The 19,973-nt window shown below is 37.7% G+C and overlaps 2 protein-coding genes and 1 long non-coding RNA gene across 4 annotated transcripts; 1 reads left to right on the top strand and 2 right to left on the bottom strand.

Moving 5' to 3' along the window:
- The first annotated feature begins 741 nt into the window (after positions 1–741).
- LOC103713733 lies at positions 742–8,848 on the top strand. 2 transcript variants are annotated; one of them, XM_039130953.1, is made up of 4 exons: positions 742–1,414; positions 4,108–4,348; positions 6,922–7,039; positions 8,282–8,848. In XM_039130953.1, the coding sequence occupies exons 1-4, from the start codon at positions 834–836 to the stop codon at positions 8,386–8,388; spliced, it is 1,047 nt and encodes a 348-aa protein (XP_038986881.1). In that variant the 5' UTR covers positions 742–833; the 3' UTR covers positions 8,389–8,848. The 2 variants fall into 2 exon arrangements, with proteins under 2 accessions (XP_038986881.1, XP_008798971.2); XM_008800749.4 differs by having other exon boundaries at positions 743–1,414; positions 8,297–8,848.
- A 2,049-nt stretch (positions 8,849–10,897) lies between these two features.
- Positions 10,898–13,534, bottom strand: LOC120112259. The gene is made up of 3 exons (XR_005513738.1): positions 13,112–13,534; positions 11,666–11,711; positions 10,898–11,023 (listed from the first exon to the last, which is right to left on the bottom strand). It is a non-coding gene; the product is annotated as an uncharacterized LOC120112259 (long non-coding RNA).
- A 2,739-nt stretch (positions 13,535–16,273) lies between these two features.
- On the bottom strand, positions 16,274–17,366 carry LOC103713734. The gene has a single exon (XM_026807197.2). It carries the CDS (start codon positions 17,207–17,209, stop codon positions 16,553–16,555), a length of 657 nt encoding a protein of 218 aa, XP_026662998.1. The 5' UTR covers positions 17,210–17,366; the 3' UTR covers positions 16,274–16,552.
- Between the last annotated feature and the right edge of the window lie 2,607 nt (positions 17,367–19,973).

Here is a 19,973-nt window from a genome sequence, read left to right as displayed (position 1 = left end):
CCAACGTAGAGGCACCAAACCGCGCGACTCCATCGAAATCTCTCCTTTTGACCCATCCGACCGTTGAAACCCAACTGCACGAATCTCGATGAGAATATCTCCCCTTTGAACCCAATCCCATCCTTTGGAAACCCTACGGGCACAAAGGCCGACTTCCTATTTTGTCGGACAGCTGTAATTTACGAATAGGAAACAGTCAGTTGTGCAAGAATCATTCATCGACACGTTGTCACTTTGATGTGCTGTTAGGCAACTTAATGATTTCGAGTCATATCCTGTTTGAGTTCGAACAGCTGATTTCTGACAATGCTTCAGGTCACACCCACAAGATTCCCTATTCCAGGGTAAGCTATGCTCTATTCTGTTCCAGCGTTAGGAGCAGCTGTGAGTGACAAACAGGAAGCATTTCATGTTGAAATCAGTCGGTGCCACGCGTAGTATGTACTGTTTTCGTGAAGAGTTTCCTCTCTAGATTCAGATAGCTGATCTTGGAATTTCCTTTTTCGCTAACGGTTTCAGTGTGGGAACGCACAACAAAGCGGTCAAAAGTCAAACATCTCCAGCTGTAACCAACCACTCGTGTGATAAAAGAAAAGAAAAATAAAAAAATCCCAACGGATACCCGGTTATTATCCTGTCCCGGCGGCACGATCGCCAACGCCATCCTATAATAATCCGCCACGTGTCCTTCGTCTTCATCCGGTCCGCTATAACGGGGGCTCTCTCTCTCTCTTTCTCCCTCTATTTCTCTCTCTATCTCTCCAAGGAAGGGTAGAGAGAAGAAAATTAGAGAAACGGGAAGGGAGAAGAAGCCCTAGAGAGAGGAGGAGGCGATGGGAAAGCTTCTCTGCGACTCGAGCGCCGTCGCCGATACCCTAAAGCCCTCGCCGCCCCTCCTCCAATGGCCGGAGATCCCACCCCCTGCCTCCACGATTCCGCCGGCGGAGGCGGATCCGGCTACCACCGCTGCCGCCGCATGGGGGGCCGTGTCCGGGCTGGAGCAGCAGCAGCGGCGGCACTTGGAGAAGATCCACGCGCGGGGGGTGTTCTGGCGGAATCCCCAGGACGCGTCGGCGCCGGGGACGGTTTTCCGGCTGGAGCACGGCGGTGAGGTTGAGGCGGACGGGAACTGCCTGTTTACCGCGGCAGGGAGGGCGATGGGGACGGCGGCGAAGGGGATGGGACCGCGGGAACTGAGGCAGCGGACGGTGCGGCGGTTCCTAGAGGACCACGGATCGGGGGAAAGGGAAGGGAGGGAGGCGGTAGATGCGGCGATCCGGCACCTCTACTCTCCGGATCTGAAGGCCGGTTGGGGGATCCACGTGGTCCAGGAGGTGAAGCTCCTCGCGAGGAAGGTGGATCGGGAGGGCCTGGAAGCCGCCATCCAAGAGCTCGTAGATTTGGGGCTCCACAGGTACCAATCTTGATCTTGAGACGTTATTAACTCACTTTTTCTTTTCTAATTTTAAATTTAAATTTCATTTCTTGCATCCATTTTTTTCCATTATTTTTCCTTGCCTTTAGATCTATCTGTAGTTGTTTGTTTTTATTTCAATTTTTTTGGAACTACATGATATATTCATGGGTTCAGATGATGCTATGGTTCTTTTATAGTAATATATTTTTCTTTTAAAATTTAAAATGCTCGCTCTAATCTCGGATCTGGACAGTATGAACGTGTAGGACTTGGGCAGTTCTTCAAAACTGATTTGATACTAATTTGACATAAGATCTTTAGCTAAAAAAAATGAAATTAATTGTAACCCTGAACCGCTTTAACAGAAGGGGTGCGTCGAATTTTTAACCTTTAGCTACTTCAGGAAGTCCACATTTGTATAAGCAAAGATTTTTATCAAATTTTATGCACCCTACTTTTAATATATTTCAGGATTGTGGTTTACACTTATACCGAGAGAGAGAGAGAGAGAGAGAGAGAGAGAGAGAGAGAGAGAGTTGCAAGAAACTGATATTTAAAATTATTGTGGCATGCTGCCTGGATGTACTTTATAGTGACTACAAATGTTTCTTTCATTGGGAGTGCCAATTGATTGAGTTGGTAACATTCGAGTCATTGGTTTGATCCCCTTCTCAATCTGATTTTCAGCCAGGATCCCACTTGTTTTTCAGGAAAAAAAAATCATTGAAGTGGGTTATGTAACAAAAGCATGCAGGGACCACATAACAAGGAGATTTGGTGCGTGTCATGTAGAGTGTGGGTGGATTTCTTATATAAAAACATGTAGGCATGTAATGCTGAAGCTGTTTCAATGGCAAAGCATACATGAATTATCTAGCCTTTTTGCAGCTTGTGCTCAGCATGTAACTATGAATGATGATTAGTGGTTCCTTTTGTAAATCAAAATTAAGGAGTTTTGTAGGTTAGTACTAGTTGAAGCTAATGTTTTAGCATTAGAGTTGGAGAATAAATTACTCAAGATGCGGTGTGGAGGATTTGTTTTAATAAATGCTCTCCCTTTTGTAGTAAAAAATAATTTACAGAAGATGATGCCTTAGATTTGGACAAGATAATCAAAGTATAAACTGTAGGTCAAATCTAATTTTGTAAGGGTTGGTTGTTAATAGTAATTTTGTATAAGTTGAATAATTCCGTTATAATGACCACTAACAATTTTGCAACCTCTTTTGCATTAGTCACATATAAAACATTATATAAATATTAATCATTAAATATATAGCATGCCCACCATAATTATGGAATGCAATAGCTATATTTGTTATCAAAATTTTAAATCCTGTGAGACGGGGGTGTCCCTATTTCTCTATTGGACGGGATGCCCCGCTATTATGGCCTTTCTTGTAGGTACTCTCCATCTGTATTTCTTTCTTCCCTTATTTGTTTTTTTTTCTTCTTCCTTTCCTTTCTCTATCTTCTACCTTGGTTTCGTTTCTTTTTCCCTTTTTCTTTTCATCTTCTCTCTTCCCTTTTTTTTCTTCTTTCTTTCTTTTTTTTCTTCTTTCTTTCTTTTTTTTCCATTCTTCCATTTCTTTCTTCTTTTTCTTTGCCCCTCCTTCATTTCTTTCGTTTTTCTTTTTCTTTCCTTCTATTTTTTTTCCTTTTCTTTTCCCTTCCTTCCTTTCTTTCTTTCCTTTTCTTCTTCTTTCCATTCTTTCTTTATTTCCTCTTTTTTCTTGCATGGATGGGTTTGAGAGCCCCCGTCCTACCTATATTTACCAAATTGGTTGCTATTAATTAATTAATGTTTGAAAGTTGTAATAGTAATTTTTTGAATTTATGTATGATAATATTCATCGAAGACTTAGTATTTATGACATTGTTATCCTGTTAGTATAAGTTATTCCATGTTACTATAACTGTAACATATAGTGATATTTTATTCAACCAAATTTTATTTTTTTACCCATTATAATAGTCCTGAATGGATCATAATAGATTTGGTGCATGACTTGGTTGTGTGAATAACTGCATCTTGGTTGCATGCTGTATATTGGGCATGATTACAACAAAGTATGGAAATTTCAAAACATGGTTGCTAAGCATTTAGTTGCTGGTATAATCATCTAAAAACAAGGGCTAAAAAATGGGCCAATTGATTGCATGAACTGCAGTTTTGGACTCTTTTGACTTTCTTAAAGCACAGACATGCATGCACGCACTCTCCTTTCTTTCGCATATTATCTTTCCCTTGATTCTTTTTGCATGATCTGAAGTGAATTTGTCCATAGTACTAAGGTGTAGACATCATAAATTGGCAAAATATGGACAGAGACCATAGTACGATAATCCACGCTCAAAGAATGGGCGAATCAGCAGGGTAATCGGTTTACATTGTTACCTTCATATGAATAATTGAGAGATCAAAGCAGTTACTGAAAACTAGAAAATTATTATGACTTGTAACATACCATGCCCTTTTAATTTCCATTCTATAGTGTGCCATTTTATAAAATTATGGTTCTTGATTGGCTTCATATCCAGTGTTCTTCTCCCTCATTAACACATTCTTCTATGATACAGTGGCCTAAAAGAAAGCTTCGGTTGAATCTTTCTTCAAATTTTCAAGCAGTTATGTTGCAGTGTAATTATCAACAACAGGTTATCATTATTATATCCAACATTGGTTGCAGGGAAGTTGCAGCAGAATCTATTTATAAGGAGAGATGCATTGCTGTGAATGATGGGCCTAGTTGGGCAAAGTATATGTCCATCTCTGGCTCTCAAGAAGATGAACACGACATAATCACTTTGCAGTATACAGAAGAGGGCTTGTTAAGCGTAGATGAGAACTGGGATGGCCATGCTGCAGCTTTTGGGGATGACATTGCAATTGAGAGCTTGGCAACAGAGTTCAAGCGAGAAGTTTATGTGGTGAGTGTATGATAATAATATTCTTCTCATCTTGCATTCTTTTTGTTTTTTAAATGAAAGTCCGTGCACCTGGGATATATTCATGTGCATGTGTGTGTTGTGCTTTTGTACTTGTGTTGGTTTTTATGAGATGGAAAAGTTTTTATTCCATGTTGTTTGATATTTGTTAGATATTGCATTGTTTTGCTGACTCTGGTGTTACTGATATATGTATCTCTGTAAAGTATGCCTAGCTCTAATTAATAGTGTTGCACATGTACAAGAAAGGGTAAATGAGAGACCAGTCATGTACCTTTCTTCATTTTGATCTCCAAGCATTTTCCTTGGCATCAAAAAGCAGGTGGAACAGAAATTTAAATGACAAGTCTATAGATTTTATTTTCCAAATAAAATGATAAAAAAAATCAATTAAAAAGATATGTCATAAAAGATGAACATGAGGATTGGAAAGCTTATTTGTTTCAACAGTAACATGGAATGGCTGTTGTTTTAAGTTATTCTATACTGGATTCACTTCCACTGTCCATATTGAATGCAGGAATCTTTGTCAAATTTCATTAGTCTCATCTCTTGCTTTTTTCTCATGTATTTACTGTGAACTCCCTATCTTCCAGATCTTGTATTCGGTCATTATAGAAAGTGATCATATATATAATGTTGCATCTGGTATTAGAGTGAAGTAGTGTTGGTGAGAAGAGGGAACACCTTTCTTGTTTAGCAAGATCATCATAAGGTGTTGCTTGTTAGCAAGTCATTAAGGTGTTTCTTGTTTAGCAATGAATAATGTTGATCAGGAGAAACTTGAGTTGAAGGTGATGATCTTGATTAAGTGTTCTTGTTGAGGAAAATCTAGAAGTTTGGAAAAGTATACAAAGTGTTTCTTCCTTTTGCTACCATTTTTGTCATTGTATGAGCTTTTATGACCACGGTTGTAACTAGAAGCAAACCATTGAAATGAAGGAGGTAAAAAAGTGATAAGCTGGACATTTGATTTTAAAGAAATAGTGAAGATTTGTGGTCATAAAATTAATTAAGAAGATCAAAAAAATTATGGTGAAACGAAGAGAAGTCTACTGAACTTGAAGGACAGAAAAGTCTGATGTTAAATTTTGCAAGGTCCTTAGAAAGAGAGTGCAAAGCTTAAGGAGCCTGCATAAAATGCCAAGTTGGTTGACCATGAAATCCAGGTACCTATTATGACTTCTTATGAATCCTTGTTTATAATGCGTATTCGTGAATTTGTAATGTTAATGATGCAGTCCTTATGGTGAGAGTAATGCAATGTAGAATGCTTAACAATATGACAACAACTTGTAGCTGTCAAGTTTCAGATGACTATTACATCACTGATGGCATTAAGTTTGCTTGGTCATATTACTGGTCAAATGGACACAGTCGTGAAGCATTGATTACGATGAAATTGGGTAAAATGCAAAGCACTTTGATCGTAATTGTCATGTAAAATGCAAATAAATCCATCCCTACCATCTTAAATCATATATACTTCATGTAAAATATTGCATGTTTGGTGAATAATGCAAGTTGAGTTTTAGATCTTTATTTAATAGACTAGAAGCCTGCTCATAGGTAGGAGTGTACTTACAGAGTTGGTGTATGATGGTGCAATGTATGTGTGAATATTTCTAGTTTTTCAAGCATCTTGGGCATTTATTGTCTAAAATTTCCAAGTCATGCTCAAAAGAATGGATACACAATAATTTTGAGGCAAAATATGTGGCTTGTTAGATTATCGACATTTTTGGTGACAATTAAATGAAAGATTTAGCAAATAGTCTGGAGTAGACATGTAGTTCATAGTTCATCGTAGATTTTAGGTGTTTTAATGTATGTGCAAAAAGGATAATGCACCTAGATTGATGCCTTATAATTAGCCTTACGTTACTGGTATGAAGGTCAAAAGGTCAGAGGCTATGGGGCCTAATGATAAAAGATAGCCATCAACAAAGTGGCTATTTGATTGGAGTTGCATGTCTAAGAAAACCAATTAAGACACTCGGGAAGGATGCTTGATGGCTTGTTCAATTTGACATCTCATTGTGAGGCGGTTCAACGTAGGCTTGTTTCTCATTGGTTCCAATGAAGATTGACAAAGTACAGTGAAGAGGGCATCATATTATACACGTCTCAGATTCATTGTAATTGGCATGGTTTTTGTGTGTGTGTGTGTGTGTTTGTTTTTTTTAAACTTTGTCGTGGATTAGACTGACCATCTTCCTCTGAAAAGGCATTTAAGGATAACAACGGTGCCGAGTAAAAGAGTGTTAAAGTGAACAATTTTGATAGTATTGTTTAAAAGGAAATATACAGCTGGACAGATATGTTACAGTGAACAATGTGATTTCCAACTATCGTGTTAAAATGTCTAGAAAATTGGGTGTCTTTCCATTTTTGGCAAACAATTTGAATCTTATTGTTTAAAGAGATACACGCTGGCTCAAAAAATGTTAAAATGAACAATATTTCTTTGCTCCAACATTGTTCTTTTTCTATGTATATGCACACACATGTGGGTATATCTTCTGTAAATTTCATTTACTTTTTTATGTTATCAGGTTCAAGCACATGGTTCAGATGCAATGGTTGATGAAGACAATTGTGTCTTCTTTCTCCCACACCAACCTAGGGGTCAGATTTGTGGACCTCCAATTTTTCTGTTTATGAAAGGCACAGGTATGTAGCCATTTCTTGCCATTTTAGTGCAACTAATTTTGCAGGTGATCATTATCATTGTATCATATATTGTTCTTAAAACAATAAAATTAAGCCCTATTGTTGTCAGATTTCCTCATATGAGCTTGATAGATTCTTCTAGCACAAACTTCGGAGTATTTATTTAGAACTTGCCTCTGCTTCTTAATTCTTTTGATGTACTAACTCAGCTTCGAGTCATTCGTCATATAATGCAAGCATAGTTTATCAAGAGTGAGTGTAGCAAAATTAGAGTTATATTTTGATCTCTAAAATTTCTCAGCTTTGACATGACATCTACATCCAAATTTATTTATAAAAGCTCTTACAACTACCAAACAAGGGATTTTGGTTACTTAACTATATTTGGTCACACTTTGCATGCGCCTAGGTGCTTCTGCCTCCAAAATGTTTGAGTTTTGGCTTAGCTTTTCTTGCATCAGACCCATGCCTGCACCTCTGAACATAAATTATCTGCACATTAGTCAAGTTTCTTCGAGTCTCGCTAGCACAAATATAGTAGTTTGTAGTATCATTAGCCTTAAGCCTTCTAGGTAACGGCAAGTGCTTCTATTGCTTATTGATATGTGCAGACAATTTTTCTGGCTACCTTGTGCACAGGCTTTGCACACTTCCCTTTCGTTCACTTTATAGACTGGACAACTAAATTTACATATACATGTTTTGTTGCTTGTTTATAGTTCATAATAGATTGCATCACATCTGAATATCGTTTGCTAAGCCATTGTGTACTTGAAATTGGGCAAGTTCTTTATTTATTCTTTTTGTTTTGTAAAAGGGAATGGGTAATGTTTACGTATTAAACATAGATAAAACTATCAAGGTTTACGCCAGTCAAATAAATGGTGAAAAATATGCTATATAATGCTATACCCTACACCCCCCCCCCCCCCCCCCCCCCTCTCCTCCTCCTCCTCCTTGGATACCATACTGGAAACTATCAAGTTTTACACCGGTCAAATAAATTAAAAATAAAAATGAGTGGTGACAAATATGCTATATAATGCTATATCCACTCCCCCCCCCCTCCTCTCTCCTCTTTTCTTTCATGGATACCATCCTGGAAAAGTTGTGAAGATATTTAGTATAAAGCAAGTATCTACCATGCAGATCTCCTTCTCCTAGTTATATTATATATTTCTGGTTATCTGATTCCTTGTCAAAAGTCAGAAATTAAAGTTTTGCTGTTTATGTTTTGATCAGTTTTGAAATTTACAGGCTGGTGTGGTGCCGGAGCTGACCATTATGAACCTTTGGTAGCTAGTCCTATTCCTCTTATTTCCAAGGAGAAGGCTGCTGTTATACTCTGAGGATACTGATTATGCAGTGACGAGAGATGGATCAAGATTTTTTTTATGTTGGAAATTGTCAACCAATTAGGATTGAATGAGAATTCTTATTGCATACCTATTTTTTGACGTGATCCACTTTGGATCCACACTGACTCTAACCTGCAGGGCCTTTACCTGCTTTTGAGAGACCTCTTAGTGCCTGTGTAACAGTATTTCTAGCTTCGGTTGGCGAGAGAGTATTTTCGAGTTATTAGATGGTTAATTTTTTCCTGCTGTACTGGGTTTTCTGAGTGTTTCAGATCAGTCCATCGGAGCTGTTTCTCTTTTTAAGAAAATTTCGTCTCTATTAATTGATAGAATTGGTTAATTTTTTTGTTGTCAAATACTTATATTTCTTTACAATTTTGTTAGAAGCTTTGGCCATCGTGAGTGTAGGCTAATGATAAACTTTGATGCAAAAAGTTGTCATGAACAAGTACACATGGCTCTGTGGGCATGGGTTTCTCAAACTGCCTTGCGTTTTCTAGGTATGTTTTATGCCTCATCCGTTACTGTGGATGTTGATTCATCTGAAGTTAGGAGGGTCTCTGCATGAAATTGAAGGTTTGTAAACTGCTGTGGCTGCTCGTCCATGGACTTATAACTGATGGCATTGTTTGAAAATTTAACTGCCAAAATGTCTAAGCTCTATTTTTCATTCAGATTTTGCCTCGCCTGATTGAGTATGATGATAGGGGTTTACCTTCTTTGGAGTCTCTGACCTCTCTGCTTATCAAAAGAAAAAAAAAAGAAAAAGACTGGGATATAGGTTGGTCCAGAGTCTATGATTACGGATTGTTTATTTGTTGTTGTAATATCTGTAATATTGAGAAACGTTTTAGCGTTTAGCTTGCCACTGGTGATTGATGCCACTGAAGAGGTACAAAATTGATGTGGTTTTCATTTCATGAACTCTTATGCTGTTTGGTAGGTTGATGGTAACAGTCGGGCCTCGCCTACTACTCGGCCATCACCGATCTTTGCATCTATGATTTAGCCAATAACCAATTTTTGCATTGGATTTGTCTGGTGATTTTTTTCTTTTTAATAGTTTGCATCGTTCTGATTTACAAACTCAGACCACCACGAGCTAATTTTAATGCAGTTTCTAAAGCCTTGTACGCATGGTGAGAAGAACCCTAATTATTTGAACCTACAAGATTCCACGAAAAAAGTGTCGCCTTCTTGCAATTCTAAATGGATGTTTTTGTTCTGTTTATTGGCACCATTACAATTCTCGAATGTTTTTGTAATGCTTAGGTATCCGTTGTGGCCAACTAATAGTTTTCTTGGCCATGGCCGATGGCCTACTAGTAGTTCCCTTAGGCTGGTCATGCCGCAAGGGTCAGATACGATAAACCTTAAATATGTGTGTGTATATATATATATATATTTGTATATCATAAGAGTGCTTCACATCAATGAGGATATATAGAGTGAATAGTTTAAGCTCCATTTGATAGAGTTATTGGTAGTAGAGCTTTCAAAATTAGAGTTTTTTAAAGTATAGTTTTTCTAAAAAATTATTTGCTGTTTGGTAACTACATTTCTAAAATGCCGTGGAAGGTAAACAATCTGAGAAAATGCTTTTAGTATGATGAAATTACTATAAAAAATATTGTATAATATTATACAACAGAGCATAATAAGATATAATATATATTAATAAATAAATATATAATTTAATATGAGATTACTATAATATATTATAATATTATTATAATATAGTAATATAATATTATATACTATAGCATAATAATATAATATAATTTGATATTATATAATATAACATATAATGTATTATGATATAATGTAATATAATATTATATTTATAGTAGAATATAATAATAAAGGTGTAAAATATTATAATTATTATCATTATATATTAATATTTTTTTTAATATAATATTTTTAGGAACTAATTTTTGTGTTTCTTGTTTTTTATTAGGATTTCTGCTGATTTTTGTAATACAAAGGAATATTTTCTGTAATTATGATATTTTCTTATTGGTATTTTGGTCCCAAAAAATAAAAGAAAAATTATAAACCAAAACAACTTTCTGACATATACTAAAAGTGTTTTTTCGAAAAAACTCTATTTTGGAGCTTTTCTCAAGAAGCTGTTTTAGCTTTTCCACAAAGCTAAAACACCTTTCTGATTTTTTTTATCAAACATCTTTATTCTATCCAAAAGTACTTTTGGAGGGTCAGAAAGTGCTTTCCGGCCCACCAAAAGCTCTTCCAAATAGGGCCTCAATGTAAGGTCCGAAAAAATAGTTTCTCTTTTTTATGTACCAACAATATTAATTCTTTGCCATCTCTACCCACAAGGAAAGCAAAAGTTGTCGTGCCTCAAGCTCGGAGCACGTCAGACGCTGCACGCATGTACGGCGAATCATACAGGCATGCAAGGCTGCAGATCATATCAAAGCAATGATAAATTTCTGATTTTTTTAAATCAATAATATACTCAAAGCAATCTTCCAAAGTTTCAAAATAATGTATGACAAGATAAATCAATTATTATAACTAGTCTATTTAAAATGCCAATAACTGAAAGAAATCTTTAGAAATCTAGTGCACTTCCCAATCCCGTGCGATCATGCATCTGGATCTGAAAAACAGATAAAATATAATAATGAGCTATACTAGCCTAGTAAGCAACATAATACCCTAGAGTGGGGTCAAAGCATAACAGATAATTAATCAAAATAAAAAATAATGATTGGAAATTAAATCACAAATAAGTATATTTTTTTTGAAATTTATTAAGTATTTTTATAAAAACTCTGATACTAAAGTCTCAACATAAATTGGTTAAAGCCACGTAACCCAGTGGCATGGGTTGCATAAAGTGCCAAATCGACTATTATTAACTACTAGTGGCAACAGTGTCCAAATCTACTATTATTAATCACCGGTGGTAACGGTGTCATAATCTACTATTCTTATCATTGGTGGCACGGTGTTGAAACTAGTTTTTCACATATACAAGTCGATAGGGCCAACGAATAATCTCCATTACTGGAGCCAGAACAGATCATAGCTATGCTGAGAATATATACATATAAAAATAGATTTCATAAGTTGCCCAGTCATATTTTACAGATTTTATAGTATATAACAAAATTTTAAAATAATATTTAGCATATTTGAGCCATTTTACTAAGTACAAAATATATTTCAAAATTAATCCACTAATAATTACTTTGCCAAATACTTTGGAAAATATACTTTGAAGTATTAAGTTGCTTACCTCGTTTTGCTTTAAATCGTACTTCAGAAAAACGGATCAGATGCACCTGTTTAATATTATTAAAATATTATTAATTTTAATATTATTCCAAAAGTCAAAATTAAACACTACTATCTCATGCCCCCAGATCAGGTTGGTCGGGTAACGGTGCCTGACTACTCAGGTTAGTCCGAGCCAAGAGTATTTAATGGGTCAAATAAAGATCAAAAGTAGTTAAATCTAGCTGGGGCTGAAGTCAGGGCTGGTCTACTTCCCAGGGACTGAGGCGGTTCAGGATCTCTAAACTGGGTCAACTTGGATTTGAGCAACAGGAAGAAAATGGCTTACACTAGGATCCTCGAGCATGTCTAGAGAGAGAAAAAGGAGAGGAGAGATAATCTTAGCTTGGATTTGGATTTGGTTTGATCCTGGTCTTGGGCTTGGTCTGAGTGGTTCGGATCGACATTTAGAAAAAAGGTCTAGATCTGGTCAGAATGTGGGCTTGCTTAGAGGGAGAAAGAGATACACAATCTAAGTCTAATTGAGCTTTTGGGCTTGATCCACTTAGTTAGGTTCAATCAGAGGCTTGGCCTACTTAGTCCGGTTTGACCAAAATCAGAAAAGAGATATTTGGCCTAGGTAAACCTGGAACAATCAATGTATCTAGTCCATAATGAACGGACTCGGCCCACAATGGATGAATAGGGCCCGGAAGAAATATGACCCATAATGAATGAACAGGGCCAAAAGGAATACAACCCATAATAGATGAGCAGGGCTCAAAATTAATATGACCCACAATGAACACTGCACTAATAGGGTGAACAGGGCCCAAAAGGTATACGACCCATAATAGACACGACTCATAATAGACACGGCCCAACAGAATGAACAAGGCCCGAAGTCATCCCACGATGGACATGGCCCAACAAGGCCCAAATTTGGCCCACCAAAGGGCATGACCCAACAAGGACCAAGATGACTGAATTGGGCCCACACAATGGGTATGGCCCAACAGGGCCTAAAATGGCTGAACTGGTCCCAAATTTGGCCCGCAATGGGCATAGCTCAATAGGGCCTAAAATCACTAAGTTGGACCCAAATTGAATAGGGCCCAATTGAATGTTCACGGTCCAAAATAGATCACTGTGGGTGTCGGTATGCTTCATCCCGTTGAACAAGGAGGAAGAAGAGATAAAGGGAAGAGAGGGAAGGAGAAGCTGGCGGGGTGGCCATGTCCTGGTGGCTGGGGGCCATTGTCCGAAGAGAGGGAAGGAAAAGCTGGCGGGGTGGCCGGGGGCTGTTGTCTGGTCGATGGCCCTACCGACCGCATTGGCGGCCGGTAGCCGTTGTGACGACCGGCAAGAGGGAAGAGATCGACAGTAGTCCCGGTTTGGAGCCGGAATAGAGAAAGAAATTGGCCTCTATTTAACCAAAAGTAAAAGAACAGAGGGAAGGGAAGCTTACCGGTGAGTGGTGGAGAGGAGGGTTCTTGGTCGAGGGTGGCTCGGTCCGGCGGTCAAGCGGCGGCGGTGGCGGCACTTCCGGCAACGAGGAGAAATCAAAAAAAATAGGGCACTCGGATGACATAGAGGGAGAAGTGGGAGCTTTGGGCGGCGGCGCTCTGCTGGGGTGGCACGCCGACCACTGGAGAAGAAGGAGAAGGGGGGAGGGGAGGCTCGAAGATGATGGCTTGGTGGCAGAAAAAAGGTGGATTTATAACGGTTTCTGAATGGGATAGTGGCTTGTTCGCCGCTACGATTCCTGCGGCGGTTAAGCATGACTGGCGGCCATTCCTAGCGGCTATGGGGCTGCCGCGGTACGGCCGTGGGGCTACTGCGGAGTGGCCACGACACCTCCACCCCATCTAGCCTGAGGAAGGAGCAAGGGACCGCGATCACAATTTCCTGTTCCGTTTCTCTTTTGGGCCACCGACTTCAGCCCATTCTGGGCCTATTGTCACAAAAGTGGTCTCCAAAAAAAGCAATGGGACCGCAGAGGGTCAAGCATGGTGGCCTCTGATGGACTAAACAGGCAAGAGCAAACCTATTCGTTCATGGCCATCCATCTTAATACTTCGGTGTGTAGAGGTAGGACTTGAAGAACAGGGGTGGACTTGGCCATGGATGATCAGGAATCCAACGTCTGAGTGTGCTTGGAAATCATCAAAGCGAGTTTGGAAGCGAAAAATACTCCCAGCCTCCAATCGGATTGGATAGAAGATCGTTTCGATTTTATTATCTCAATTTAATTTAAAAAAAAAGATAATGATTTTTTTAATCCAGAAATTTACGTGTTGGAGTCTTGCTGGAACTAGGTTTCTTAATTTGAGAGAGATTACTTCAATGGTTAGGGTAGAAATTTATTCAGACACAAATATATGGATCAAGACCCTTTTGAAAGAAAAGGGTATTTCCGCCTCTGGATTACAAAATTAATAATATGGCAATCAAATCTTTACAATTTATAATCATCAAAATATATGCATAGTTTGATAGAATAATTGAAGATTTATTTGCATATCGATGATCAAGTAAGTCAACCAAGAGCCTAGAAAAAAACAAAGTCTAAAATGGTACATTGTGCTTTTTAACTTTACCAAGATAGGAGATTGGGTTGTTTATTTCGTAATCTATTAACTTACATAAACCTGAAGTGCGCAGGAATCATTGTTTTAATATTGTCACCTGAAACTTGATGTTTATTGGTATTTGGTAGACATATGTTCTCTTCATTTAGGATCTATTAATTTGTCAAATTTTGGTCCTATTTTGGATAGCTGAGATGATTTTAATTAGATCAAAACCCAACAAGGATCAAGTTTAGATAGTAGAGGAAAATATTTGGACAACTGAGACGAACTTCATTAAATCCAAAGATCAAATTATTTGTACTTATATATAGAGAGAGAGAGAGAGCGCCAAACTTGGCTACAATTGAGTAGATCTTAATTTAGATCTAGTCAGATATATAATAAATGATGAGAGTTCTACATCAATAATTGGAGCCGTTGGATGCAAGCTACTATTTTTAAATCACTTACGTACCAAAAATCATATAATTTAGAAACTCTAGCCTATGTATTGAGTGATCAAAAATTGAACCGTCTACATAAAATTAAATTATATGTTTTTTTTTATCACTTGATGTATATGTTATGGGTCTCTAAATCACATATTTTTTAAGTGTAAATAGTTTAAAAACAATAGATCACATCTAATGGCTTGCATCATTCTTGTGAAATTTTTTATAATATTCAACATAGGCATGACCAGATCTGAGTAGAGATTCACTCAAGTGTAACTAAATCTAGCTCTCTCTCTCTCTATATTATATATACATGCATGTATGCATATATATGTGTATATATATATATAATATATAATATAATATAATAATATATGCACTCTAGGCCTAGCACAAAGAATTTTGGATTTCAGACTAGGACAGGGTTCGAAATTTCTTTCAAAATTCTAGCTCAAGTTTGACCTAAGTCCGAACTTGTGCTCAATCAAAAGCCTGATTGGACTAGCCCGAATCTAAGTCTTGATTGGGCTCTAGTGCAAAATTAGAGAGGGGAAGGTAATTTTTTTTTTTTTGGGTGGGGGGAGAAAGATTAGGAGAGGGGGAGAGATTGGGAGAGGGACAGCGTGGAGAGAGAGAGTGGGATGGAGAGAGGGGGAGAGATGAGGGAGATGAGGGAGAGCAATGAGGGAGAGAGATCTGGTAGGAGAGAGCGGGGAGAGAGAAGAAAGAGATCAAGAGGAAGAAAGAAGATAGAGGAGAGATCTTGCTAGGAATGGGTTTTATTAGGCTTAAGCATCAGGCTAAGCCAAAAGGAGTGAAGCATCGGCCCGAGCACGGCCTAACATTTAATTGGGCTCTATTTTTAGGCCGAAGATCTACCAAATTAGTTTTAAGCCAAACTCACAGCTCAACCTATAACCATGCTAGCCCAGGCCCATTTCCAGGCTATGCTTTATAGATTAGGTTTGAAAATGGGTTCGGTATTGAGTCACCTGAAACTCGAATCATACCCGATACCATAGAACCCAACTTGCTTGACTTGATTATTGATTGGGTCATTTGAACTCTCAACCCAACTGACCCAACATATATCTGATTCAAATCGATTACCTGACCTGACCAGAACTTTACGCAGGGTACATTTGGTCTTTATGCTTTAGATTCGGCTCAGTTAATGAGATGCTAGGCGCATATGCTCATTTGGATTGATTGGGAAAATGAGCAAGTTACCTGCATAGAGATTTTTGATATTCACGGAAACGAAGGGCCCTAGCTTATTATTTCATGAAGTATGCTTAGAATGTTTCTTATCCTATCCTATTACAACTTAAGATAATTAAAATTATTTTTAAAATAAAATAAATTTATAGTCAAGGATCCGACTTTTATTGCATATCTGATGGATGGATATGATCCCACTATTAATAAAATATTTGGTATTAATTTGTTTTTTTCTTACTAGCATATTTTATTATTACCAACAAGAATTATATAAACTATAGAATACGCCAGGCTAATTCACAGGGAAGGAATAATTAATTGATGATACCGTTCTCACTCTCCTGAAAAAAAAGGAAAGAATAAAAAAAGACACTGATCCCATCAGCAAAATAAAAATTCATTCTACATAACAAAAAAGAAAAAAAGAAAATAAATTTGCAATCCCACGCCAACCCATTATCTTTTTGTCTAATAAACTTTACAAACAAGAGAAACTTTACAACCCCAACTCTTTTTATCTCATATGGCTTGTAGTCAATAGGGAGCTCAATGTCTACAAATGATTTCACAAGACCAGGGTTTGTTTGCTCAATTTGGCTGGACTTATTACACTAAGTTCTCTCTATCCTGGAACCATTAATGTTATATTACTCTCTCTCCTCACCCATAAGAAACTATAGTTCTTGCTTCGAGCCTCCTCTCCATGTTGAACTTTGCAATAAAGTCCTCTACCCTTCTGTTCAATTCCTCGGCAGGCAAGCCCGTCTCTTCCTCTTCATCCAACTCCTCACACTCTTTCTCCATCTCCACCACCACCTCCTCCTCCTCAACCCCATCACTTTTCTCTCTTTCCTGCTCCACTTCTTCAACTTCCTCCTTTGTCTCTTCAATCGAAGGGCCCCTCACACTCTCCTCCCTCGCACTACCTTCCTTCCCAATCTCCTCCTTTACACTTTCCACCACCTTAACTTCACCACTAGATAGATTTTGAATACTTCGCCTTCTTTCCACATACTCTTCGTATGTATCAGGCGTCGGCGGGGATTTGGAGAGCTTCGACTCGCCGACTAGGAAGATGATGATGATGTTGGAGACTATGAACAAGCACTTGGGCCTGCAGATGATGGCCCCAACGCTTGGGAGAGACACCAAGAAGAACTTCCTTATGGAGGAGAAAATGGTGGGAAGCGAATGGGGAATTGAGAGGAATAGACCAAGCATGACAACTGTTACACAGGATTGCATGAAGGTAGGGAGGGACTGCTTCCTCCTGTATCTCTTCATGGCTTGGAGCTTCTCTATCTTAATTGGGTCCATAGTGCTGAGGGGATTGGAGAAAGGCAAGTAGTAGTAGGGAAGTAAGTTGGATCGAGAGACACAGAGAGAGAGAGAGAGAGAGAGAGAGAGAGAGGCTTGTGAGGAGTAGGGAGAGGTAAGGGAAGGATCCCCATCCGACAGAACAAAGAGCAATGCAAGGAGAGAATTATATAGAGAAGATAAAGGTGGCATGCAGCAGATGCCAGCTTTAGTCCTCTTATTATTTGGCTCCCTTTAGCCTGCGGGGACACTTCGCAACTCGAGCATTGTCCACATGCACCTAATAATTTCTTTCTTTATTGCTTACTATGGGTCGGTGCCCAAGCTTTGCTAAAGAACGGGCATCATTAGCCCGTACATATAAGGGTGTTCCCTTTAAATTTTTAAATAAGTCAAGTTGGTAGCGTTATCCTTTGAAGAAAAAAAAAATAACATGTAATATATGATTTTTTTTTTGACATTGATTGAATGGCAGGACCATGTACTTAATTTAAATGTAATGGTAAACTTATTGTGGGCTACTCTAGTGAAGTCACTTATGTTAATGATTGAATTATTGTTGGTGAACCCGGCCATGTATCAAAATAATTTGGAAGCAGTCTTTAATTGGTGAACTGGGCATTGATTGAGGGTGAACTAACAATTGAATCCATGCACCCAAAGTTACCTTCCCCTTTTTCCTAGTCAATATGATTGGGACAATGATAGGTGATGCTTGAAACGAAATTTTATGAATAAAAAAGGTGATAAAACCTCTCTCTCAAGAAACAGCATGCTGCCATAATGGATTACCAGTCGACCGTCCAAAGAAAAATTCTGACCTTTGGGAAAGCACATCTCACCTTCCTTTATTTGGCGCAAAAGATGGGCTTCTGATAGAGACCTTAATTAAGTCTCAAGATTTGCATTATTGAAGCATTGAAAACAAGTACAAGCAAGCACAACAGAACAAAAAAGAGCAAAAAAAAGAAGGAAAAAATACTAATAAATCGAAATTTTATTCGGCATAAAAGTTTATTAGTTGGTTGAAATTTTTGTCTTTAATTCATCCAATATGTAATAATTGTATCACTAAGTAAATTTTTTTTTTTTTACAAATTACATCACACCACATTATACTGCACTAATTTAGTCCTAACCACTTATAAAGTTTAATAGGTATGTTATAGTAGTAAACTGGTTATCAAAATTAAGAAAAAGAAGGGAATATAGATGGACACTGGGACTGAATATATTCCCTGAATGATCCAAAACCTCAAACCTTAGGGACTAAGGAAACATGGGGATAAATTGGGCTCCATGTCAACTGACTTGTTGGTTACCTGTACAAACAGTGCAAGGAAATGTGGCATCTAGCTTTGGGACTCAATTATTGAGTAGCCAATTCAGCATTCTGGTCAACATCAGACAACACATAAACAGAGGATGCACCATATATGTCTCTCTAGCTTTCCCATTTGAAATCAGTGGATGTGATTAAAACTATGCAACATAACTTGCTATGGAAGACTCATCTCTATGTTTTCCAGAGAAATCCCAAGGTCCGCCAACAAAGGAGAGAGAGTCCATTGCTTATTTCATTGTGTGGAAAATTTACTAGTTAGTTAAATAGAGAGAAAGAAGGGGCACGAATCCACCGTTGGATCTCGTAAGGCTTGTTTGGTTTGTAAGAAAAGAAGAAGAAAAAATGTGGTCAACGGAAAAGTAATGAGATGTCTTTTATTTGATTAAAGTTTTCAAAGGAGAGAAATAGAAAAGTTGTATTCCCATGGAAATATAATTTCCATGTTTCATGGAAAATTTTTTTCCATGAGAAACATGAAAAATTACTTTTCCATGAGTTGCAAATCACTCTATTTTTATTTTTTTTTCTAAAAAAATCCTTCAGCATTAAAGAAGCATTAAAGATATAATTTTTATTAAGGGTATAATAGGAATTATACATAACTTTTTCAGTAAAGTGGATGGTCAACCAAAAATAAACACTTTAAAAATCTATCACTTTCCCATTGTTAACCAAACATGCCAAAAGTACTTTTCCAAGCATTCTTTTTCCATGAATCTACTTCTAGAAATTATATTCCTAAAAGGAAAAATGTTTTCCACGAACCAAACGAGCCCGCAATGGTTGCTTCAAGATCCCTGCAGGTGGATAAATAGAAAAGTTCGAAGCGCTTTGAGATTTGTGTAGAGCACGATCCAATGGTCGACATTGTGAAAGAAGATTAATTATTCTTTTATGTGAAAGACACAATACGAACCTTGTAGGACAATGGGGTGGACTCAAGGTGAGCATGTGTCTCATGTTGCATGGCAGAAGAAATCTATTTGTTGACAGAGCTCTCTATCTTTTTTCTGTTAGTAATTGGTAAACCTGTTCGATTAAAATTGATGTAAGTGTATAACCAACTAGCGAAAGATAGAGGAAGCTAATATTATTGCTTATGTTTTTAGAGAAAAAAAGCCAGCTTTTTTTAAGTAAGGAAGGAAGGACAAATCATCTTGTGTGATCTCAAGGTGAACAGGTGTCTCATGTTGCACAATCATCTTGAGTTGAACTTAAAACCTCTCTCAAACACAAGCATTGAGTAGAGGGGAGTACCGATCAACTAAAAAAAAATCCAGTTGGATGTAAGAAATCCATGTTATATGCAGATACCATTGATGTAGTCGAACAGATTTCCCCTAAAAAGATCCTCTAGATCTTAGTAGTACGATATACTTGTGTCTATGAGAGAGGAAGGAAGTTTCATAGAAGGACAAA

The sequence above is a fragment of the Phoenix dactylifera genome, chromosome 10 (genome assembly GCF_009389715.1).
Source record: "Phoenix dactylifera cultivar Barhee BC4 chromosome 10, palm_55x_up_171113_PBpolish2nd_filt_p, whole genome shotgun sequence".
NCBI lineage: Eukaryota > Viridiplantae > Streptophyta > Magnoliopsida > Arecales > Arecaceae > Phoenix > Phoenix dactylifera.
The sequence above is the reverse complement of the archived record's forward strand: the minus strand, read 5'-3'. Positions and strand labels throughout refer to the sequence as shown.

Bases quoted from the DNA above. Each gene is read 5' to 3' on its own strand.
- LOC103713734 (XM_026807197.2), bottom strand. From the start codon at position 17,209: ATGGACCCAATTAAGATAGAGAAGCTCCAAGCCATGAAGAGATACAGG.
- LOC103713733 (XM_039130953.1), top strand. From the start codon at position 834: ATGGGAAAGCTTCTCTGCGACTCGAGCGCCGTCGCCGATACCCTAAAG. The intron at 1,415-4,107 runs GTACCAATCTTG...CATTGGTTGCAG, and splicing joins GTAGATTTGGGGCTCCACAG to GGAAGTTGCAGCAGAATCTA. The intron at 4,349-6,921 runs GTGAGTGTATGA...TTATGTTATCAG, and splicing joins TCAAGCGAGAAGTTTATGTG to GTTCAAGCACATGGTTCAGA.